General features: G+C 62.3%; 1 protein-coding gene across 1 annotated transcript in view; it reads right to left on the bottom strand.

Moving 5' to 3' along the window:
* Positions 1–2095: 2095 nt before the first annotated feature.
* The window catches only part of SPAG5 (sperm associated antigen 5), a 9087-nt gene continuing 2831 nt past the window's right edge, over positions 2096–8351 (bottom strand). The window contains exons 4-24 of the mRNA XM_057372058.1: positions 8132–8349; positions 7856–8048; positions 7257–7339; positions 7010–7154; positions 6610–6729; positions 6279–6371; positions 5992–6126; positions 5816–5909; positions 5639–5732; positions 5471–5552; positions 4943–5076; positions 4471–4636; positions 4151–4331; positions 3954–4025; positions 3686–3809; positions 3335–3446; positions 3053–3133; positions 2825–2968; positions 2608–2682; positions 2355–2435; positions 2096–2273 (exon numbers count right to left, since the gene is read on the bottom strand). Coding sequence (XP_057228041.1) covers positions 2166–2273; positions 2355–2435; positions 2608–2682; positions 2825–2968; positions 3053–3133; positions 3335–3446; positions 3686–3809; positions 3954–4025; positions 4151–4331; positions 4471–4636; positions 4943–5076; positions 5471–5552; positions 5639–5732; positions 5816–5909; positions 5992–6126; positions 6279–6371; positions 6610–6729; positions 7010–7154; positions 7257–7339; positions 7856–8048; positions 8132–8349 — 2535 coding nt within the window. The 3' untranslated portion in view covers positions 2096–2165. The remainder of the gene's footprint in view (positions 2274–2354; positions 2436–2607; positions 2683–2824; positions 2969–3052; positions 3134–3334; positions 3447–3685; positions 3810–3953; positions 4026–4150; positions 4332–4470; positions 4637–4942; positions 5077–5470; positions 5553–5638; positions 5733–5815; positions 5910–5991; positions 6127–6278; positions 6372–6609; positions 6730–7009; positions 7155–7256; positions 7340–7855; positions 8049–8131; positions 8350–8351) is intronic.

Genomic DNA, 8351 nt, shown 5'->3' with positions numbered 1-8351 from the left:
CCCCCGCGCTCCTGGCGACCCCGAGGTGGCAACCCCAAGCCGGAGACCCCACTGTTATCACCCCTTTGCGACGCCTTGATGGTGATGGGGACCCCTCAGTGCCCCCCCGCTATCGCCCAGGGACGCAGCTGAGTCACCCCCTGCCATGGGCAGGGCCCCCCTTGCCATCCACTGTGCCATCTCCTGTTGCTGCTGAAGACCCCTCTGTCCCACTACTTCTGCTTGGTCATGGGCAGGGACCCCTCCATGCCATCCCCAGGCTGTGGCCCCCCTATTTCCACATCCAGCTGGGAACAGAGACTTTCCCCKCATCACCTTTGGGCCAGGGACCCCCTGTCCCACCCCCAGGCTGGGGTCACTGTTACTGTGGTGGGTCACCTCTGTGACCGGGGGCCACAGCAGCACTGAGCCCCAGACCCTCCAGGACATGGTGGGGGCACTTACAGGAGACCAGCCCCCCTAAAAAACCACCCGCAGCCGGCACAGGGACAATACCAGTGTCCCCACTCGCCTCACGGGGACGGCTGCCAAGGCCCCGCTGTACCGAATCCCGCCGTAAAAGGAGGCTCAGCCACCCTGTGTGGCCCCAATCCAGGGAACGGAGCACATCTCCCTGCATCCCAGAACCGGGGGCCCCCGCTGCCGGCCTCGCACCTCGGGGGGCTGTACCCGACCCCGCGGGGTCAYGGAGCAGGGAGGGAGGCAATGCCAGGGAGCAGCGAGTGTTGCTTCCCCACGARCCACCCACGCACCCAGGACACGGAGGGACGGCCCCAAACACCTCCATTTCCCGGGTAAATCGGTGCCAGCGCCCGACGTGGCACGGTACCCGCCCCACGCGGAGCGGTAGGGCTGTGGCAGAGGGCAAGGGAAGGTGATTTCCTCCCCCTTTGGGCAGGAGAAAGAGGCCATTAAAAACCAGAGCACTTGTTGGAGCGCTGCTATTTCGGGCCGTGGCAGGGGAGGGAGGCGCCGCGCGGTCCCYGTGGCGGTGGGGAGCATCCTTGGGGTCAGGAACGCCGGGAGGGGGATCCCGCAGGAGCTGCCCCAGCAGSGAAGGAGGGAGGTGAAGCTGGAGCTGTGCTGGGAGCCGGGGAGCCCCTCAGGGAGCCCCCCCTCCATGCAGCAGCGGGGACCAAGGGGGGTTGGGAGCAGGAGCTGGCAGAGCTCCCAGCGCTGGCTGAGCCATGGGATGCTGCGTGCCGGAGGCAGGCGGGGAGGGGGAAACATCCCCGTGCAACAGGCGTGTGCCCACAGCCCCGTGACAGGGTGCGGGATCCAGCCTCTAGAACCAGCCCCGTGATGGGGATGCAGTATCCAGGCTCTGGAAACATCCCCGTGGTGGGGGTGCAGGATCCAGGCTCTGGAACCATTCCCATGACGGGAGTGCAGGGTCCAGCCTCTGGAACCATCCCATGATGGAGGAGGCAGAATTCCAGGTTCCAGCCTCTGGAACCATCCCTTGGCTGGGGGGGGTGCAGGATCCTGCCTCTGGAGCCAGCCCCGTGGTGGGGACGCAGTATCCCACCTCTGGAACCATCCCCGTGATGGGGGTGCAGGATTCTGTCTCTGGAACCATCCCATGATGGGGCAGTATGGGAATCCTGCCTCTGGAACCATCTCTGTGATGGGGGTGTAAGATCCAGGCTCTGGAACCTTCCCTGTGATGGGGGTGCAGGATCCAGCCTCTGGAACCATCCYCATGATAGAAAGGTGYAGRATCCAGGCTCTGGAACAATTCCCACGCAACAGGCATGTGCCCACAGCCCCATGATGGGGTGCAGGATCCCGACCCTCCCCTGCGGAGCGGGGCACAGAGGGAATCTAGGGCAGGAGGAGGAGCGGGAGCAGGGAAGGGAAGCTGGCTCCGGCTGCTGCCGGGGCCACAGGGCGGGAGCCTGGGGAACGCGGTGCCTCAATGAGAGCCAGCGCTGGCAGAGGGGGGGATGTGTCCCCCGCCAAGAAGGAGAGGCCCTGGGTGGCAGGGAGCTGTGCCCACGGCCCCGTGACGGAACAGGAGCAACCGGCACAGGCTGGACAAGTTGTCCCCACCCACAGCACCGGGAGCTTCCTGAATGCAACACGGCAGGCGGGGTAAAAGCCAACACAACTTTATTCAATAAATAATTACAACATTAACAACAGGAAAGGTTTCAGGCTAGAGGCTACAGCGGCTCAGCAGCTTCCTTGCTGGCTGGCTTCAGGCCCAGGTAGCACAACAGGCTCTGGAGCTCCTGGCAGCCCAGAGCCTCCTCGGGGACAGCCGACAGGACCTGGGGACAGCAGCAGTGATAGTGTTTGGGTTGGCGGTGCTGTAGTCACAGCGAGGGTGAGCAATGAACTGTAAATCTCACCTCTTTCATCTTCTCCAGCATCTCCTCGTGGGTCTTCAGCACTTTCTGGGTTTGATGGAGTTTCACCTCCAGCCCTCGGACCTGTGGTGGTGGGAGATGCCTGTCAGGACTCTGCTCCAGACTTGAGCAGGGACCAGTGCAGAAGGGAGAGGGGGCCCCTGCCCATGTCAGGAGTTTTGGAACTCGTGATCTTTATGGTCCCTTCCAACCAAACCATTCTGATTGTATGACTGGAGCTAGGGCAGCCCCATACCTGCTCCAGGTACTTGTCAGTGAGCCGCAGATTCTCATCCTCTTTCTCCAGGAGCAGCAGCCGCAGTTTATCCACCTGCAAAAGGAGCGAGCCCTGCTGAGACCCCTGCGGGGGAAAGCTCTGGGGTGGGGGCAGGGTGTGAGGAGCGAGGTGTAAAGAGGTCTCCTCGTCCCTGGTGGGGTGAGACGAGCAGTCCTCAGCTCTGCAGGGGCCTCACCTCTCGCCGCAGCATGACCCGCTCCTGGACATAGGCAGTGTCCACTTGGTGCTCCTTGCTCCGCATCTCCTCCCACAGCACCTTGGCCTCCGTCTCTGCGCGCTGGAGCGAACGCTTCAGCTGGGAGACCTCTGCCTTCAGCCTCTGGGGAGGAAGAGGAGATGTTGAGAGGGGTCCTGTGGCCGGCAGCCCCCCAGGGTGCTGCCCACCCATGTCCTCATCACGCACCGTGACTTCCCCGCTCTTGTCGATGAGTTGCAACATCTTCTCTTCCTGCTGTTTCACCACGTCCTGCAGCTCCTTCTCGTTCTGCCAGGAGGAAGAAGCAGGGTCAGGCAGTGCCCAGCCCTGGCCACCCCCAGCACCCTGCAGSGGGTTTTCTCATGCCTGAGGAGGTCAGACAAGCCAGGAGCACCCATGGGGCATCACCAGATTTCTCTGTGTCCTAGATCAGCGGCCGTCCCAGTTCGGCTCTGCCCTGGGGTGAGTGCTGGCCCATTTCTGGCTCACCTCAAGCTTGGTCCTCAGCACCTTGTTCAGTTTGGCAATGGTGGCAGCCTGGGCGTCCACCGTCTCCTCACTCTCGGCTGTCACCGTCTCCAGGCGGAGCTGCAGTTCAGAGCTGGGAGAGGGGACAGGTGGGGATCACAGCTGAGCACAGCACCAAAACCCCTCCTGGGGTGAGAGAAGACACCTGGCCCAGCCCAAGCAGCTGGAAAAAGCCCATCTAGCCATGGCAGGAGAGGTCTAATCCAGCACTGGGGCGAAARGCAAACCCAGGCAGGCTGCCCACAGGAAAGGCCATGCCCAGGAGAGTGATRCCCCTGCCCAACCCTCAGCATGAGCCCCCACTGAACTCACATCTCTGTCCGCAGTGCCCTGAACTCGCTCTGCTCCAGTTCYTGGATGCGGCAGCTCAGCATGGCGAGGTTGGAGACCACAGATCTCAGCTCCTTCACGCTCTCCAGCAGAGCATCCTCAGGATCTGCAGGCAGGAAAGAGCTTTGTGAGAAACGCCGAGGGAACATCAGCCCTAGGGCACACAGAGGAAGGAGAGCCTGCTCATCCCTCTGCACAACAGCCCTGCAGCTTCAGAGCAGGGCTCCAGACAGGGTGACARCCCCAGTACCTATGGGCTTTGGTGTGGATGCAAGTCTGTCCTTGGSAACTGCACCCTCACTTCTGGTGGTTTCGTTGGCATCTGCAAGAGGAGAGGACAGCGGCTGTGCCCAGCCCTGCACATCCCCAGCATGGTGGGGAGAGAACAATTCCTATCCTGGGACCCCTCAAAACCCACAAAAACCCAGACAGGGGGTGCCAGCTCACCTTTCCCCGCCACTGCCTTCAGGACGCTGCCCACGAAGGAGCTGCCGGCACGGTGTGGGGTGTGGCACGCAGGGGTGCGGAAGGCCGGGGTCCAGGGGCGGCGTGGGGTCTGCCAGCCTGGGGTCCGGGGGGCCGGTGTCCAGGCTTTGCTTCTTGATGGAGCAGCATCATCATCGTCATCCTTCAGGGGGAGGGAGAGCACAGCACCAGAGCGCAGTTTGTGACGGGCCCAGCAAGCACAGGGTGTCACACAGAGAGCCACGCGTGTGTGACCCCACTGGGCCACCCTGTCATCCTTGTCCCCAGCACAGGGCTCCTACCTGCTCTTCCAGAGCAGCCTTGAGGCAGTCAGCGAGCTCCTGCAGCCGCATCTTGCTCTCCACRATGTCCGTGGAGCACCATGAAACTTTGTTCCTCTTTGTCTGCAGGTTGAGCAGCTCGGCCTTGGTGCTGTTCAGCTCCTTRCTGAGGGCGGCCTGCTCTTCCCTGTGGGATGTCATCAGCCTCAGCAGGAGCAGCATTTCCCCTCCTCACTGTGGGATGGGGACATTTCCCGTGCCTGCCTCTCGCCATGAACCAGCAATGGTGCAAATCTCACAGATTTAGGCAGCTTCTCTCAGGATGAGATCTGCTGGGCTTCCCCACAGCCTCTCCCACCCATCTGAACAGCCACACTTGGCTGGGGCAGCAGTGACTGTGGCAATGGTCACAATGTCCCCTTCAACCCCCCAGGAAGGGCTTGATTTCCCAAAAATAGAGAGGTTTGAGTGGAGCTGGTGAGTGGGGCAGTACCGCAGGCGTTGRTGGGACTCCATCAGCTCCTCGTGCTGCAGGACACGCTCCTGCAGCGTGGCCTGCGTGGAGTTCAGCCTGGCCTCCACCTCCAGCAGCTGCGTGCGGCACATTTGGTTCTCCTGGTCCAGGAACTGTAAAGGGGCAGGGGGACACGGCCGTGAGCAGCCAGAGACCCGAGGGGTCATTGGGACCCCCAGCACTGACCCTCCCACACCTCAGGGCGCTGTTTCCAGTCAGGAGCAGCCTAAATCCTATAAACCAGTTTGCTGGGGACATGGGACAGGCTGGGGGATGGTTCCATGCCTGCAGGGGAAAACTGTCTTCGAGAACTGCCCAACCCCCTCCCTGGGAATCCCTGCCGGGCAGGATGAAAAGCTGCRCTACGTGCGGGATGTCACCGCCCTCGCAAGCTCATCCCCCCGCAGGAGGGCTAATCCCGCTCCTGGCCACTCGCCAGCTTTCCCGGAGAGGCCGTGATGGGGGCCGGCAGCGTGTGACAGCACAGCAAGGTCAGGCAGCTCCCACCTCCCGGCACTCGGTGGCCTCCCGCAGCTCCTGGCACAGCTCCTTGCACTCCTGCTGCAGGCTGTTCCTCTCCTGAGCCAGCCTGTGGGGATGCGATGGGATCAGGGGGTRCTGTGTTTTGGGGGCTGGAGGTGGGGAGGGGCTGGGGACCTCARGGATCAAACCCACTGGGCCATCTCCTCCCACTGCTTCTCGTTCTCCTGCTGCAGCGCGTCCCGCTCCTGCTCCACACTGGCCAGATTGATCATCACGGAGCTCAGGTCTGCGAGGGACACAGCAGTCACCCAGGGGGGACAGGGGCAGGGGGTATGGAGCAGCTCCAGCCCCAGWGTCACCCACCCCTACCTTTGCCCAGGCGTGAGTTGGACACTGTCAGCTGCTCCACCTGAGCCTCTGCGTCCTGCAAAGCCACCAAGGTCTTCTGCAGTTGGCAGGAYGCCTGTGGAGACAATGGTGCTTGCTCTGGAGTGCCCCAAAACACCTGGTGCCTCAGACACTCATGGCACTAGGCACCCCTGTACCTCCTCCTTGGCTTGAAGAGCCTCCTGTGCTCGCTCCTGAGTGGCAGCCAGCTCCTCCATGCAGCTCTGCAGCTTGCCAGGCACTTGCTCCAGTATGGCATGGGACTGGGACGCCAGGGCGTTCACCCGCTCCCGCTGGGAAGGGGGACAGCAATGGGCACAGCTCAGCACTGGTGGCACTGCCATGGCACTGGTGGCACTGCTCTGCCGTGTGACCAGGGACAGGTCACAGCACCCAGGGCACAGAGCACTGGCAGGGCAGTGAGCCCCCACAGGACACCCCTCACCTCCTCATCCAAGGCTCTCCTATCCTTCTCCAGATTTTCAAAGATGCYATTTAAGAATTCGCGGAAAGACTGAGCCTGAGCAGACAGGGATGTCTGTAGGGTAGGAGGGATGACTCAGCACTGCCGTGGTGGAAAAGCCACATTTCATGGCCACCAAGCTGAGGTGAGCACTAGCCCTGAGGCCAAATTTTCAGCGCCTTCCCAGCAGCAGCAACAGCACCAGGAAACCTCTGGTTGAGCCCATTGAGAGCATCCCCCAAGSTCAGGACATGGGGTGCCCTTCCAGCCCCTGATCTAGTGTGGGGTAGGGGGGTCACAGCCCGCTCAGTACCCGCAGGTTGGTGACATGGGCCAGCAGCGTGCTCAGCTCCTGCTGCGAGGCCAGGCTCTCGTCACGGGCACGGAGGTGGGCGCTGACACGGGCACAGAAAGCCTCCAGGAAGAGAGATCCCTGCAGAGGAAAAGATGCTGCTCCAGCCACGCTGTGGCACAAGGGAAGACTTGCAGGAGCCATCCCTTCATCAGCCTAGGACTCCTTCTCCCAGAGGGGCACAGCCCRTGCCAAAAAAACCTCCCTCACACAGCACTTCTTGCCTTCTGCTTTGGGATTTTCTTCCCCTGGGGTGCCAGGGAGATCTTCATCCCCAGAGATGCACAGAGATGCAGGATGCCCCACCCAAGGCATGAGGRCAGCTGAGACTGCCTTAATCCCACAACAGCTGCCCCCTCACCTGCTCCTTGGTTCGTAGGGCCTCATCCACTCGCTGCCTCACGGCATCCCGYTCTTCCAGGCAGCTCTGCAGCTTGCTGGGAGCACTCTCAGGCACAGCCAGGCACTGGGACACCAGGGTCCTCTGCTGCTCCTGCTGAGGRAGGGGACAGCAGCATGAGGCACCAGGTACAGCTGCCATGTGTGCCAACAGGCCTCCCAAAACCCAGGGGCACCAGAGGCATGTGTGGGAGCTCATCTCCAGCWCGAGGGCTCCCTGCTCATCCTGCAGGCTCTGAAAGGCAGGACCCGTGGGGACCTGGGACAGGAGGCACTGGCTGTTCCAGGTGTGCTGGGGAAGGGACAAGGACACCGGCGTTAGAGCAGCTGGCACCAGGCASGTGCGTGTGCCCTGCATGGCTGAGACCTGGCACACTCATGGCCAGTGATAGCCACTGTGCCTGTGGCACCCAGCTCCAGCTGCAGAGCATCCATTTTCCTCCGCAGCTCAAGGCAGAGCTGACGGCAGATCTCCTCCTCCTCCAGGCATCCACCAGCGTGGAGGGGGCTTCATACCAGACCYGCTCCACCCTGGGGCSAGYGAGAGCCATCAGCCACAACACCTCYCATCCTCTGCCACGTGTGCCAGGGATGTTTYCCCCCTCTGGGGGTCAAATCCAGCAAACTCAGCGAGTTGAGCCGGGTGCGATAATGCAGCGCCGGGCGCGTGATGCCGTGATGCAGCAGCTCTGCTTTACTTCCGCTCCAGCAACCCAGACAGGGTCACCATCTCGCCACCAGCACAAGGACACTGTCACGACACCGGGGCTGCAGGGGACAGGGTGGCATCACCTCGGAGGACTCTTACCCCTTTGGGGAGGGTGATGTCGGTCTGTGTGAGCGCGTTTCTCTGCTCGGCCGGCCCCACACCGGAGCRTGGCCGCTGGCTGTCCTGCAAGTGACGCAGCTGCAGCGACAGGGCTTCGATGATGATGAGGGTGCTCTCCAGCCGCCCCTCCAGCTCCGCCCGTGGCAGGGCCTTCAGCTGCTCCCGGGGACAGCTGGGGACAGAGAGAGGGCTTAGGGCAAGGACAGCCCCTGGGTGCCAGGGCTTCATCCAAGGGGGACATGTCCTCATACTTACTGCCAGAGCAGGGAGTCCGTTTCAGCAGCGTTGTCCTTGGCAGAGGGGAGGCTTCCCCTGGATGTGTTCATGCTCCTCTCCCACACATCCCGAGGTGTCATGAAGGTGCCAGTGGCCATGGTGGCCACTGGGCTCATACTGGTGCCCGTGGCAATGATGGACACCGGGGTTATGCTGGTTCCAAAGGCTGTAGTGGACACTGGGGTTGTGCTGGTGCCAG

Source organism: Malurus melanocephalus, unplaced genomic scaffold, assembly GCF_030028575.1.
Source record: "Malurus melanocephalus ecotype Western Australia unplaced genomic scaffold, MMel_1.1 scaffold_162, whole genome shotgun sequence".
NCBI classification, from domain to species: Eukaryota; Metazoa; Chordata; class Aves; order Passeriformes; family Maluridae; genus Malurus; species Malurus melanocephalus.
This window is presented reverse-complemented; position numbering and strand designations above follow the sequence as displayed.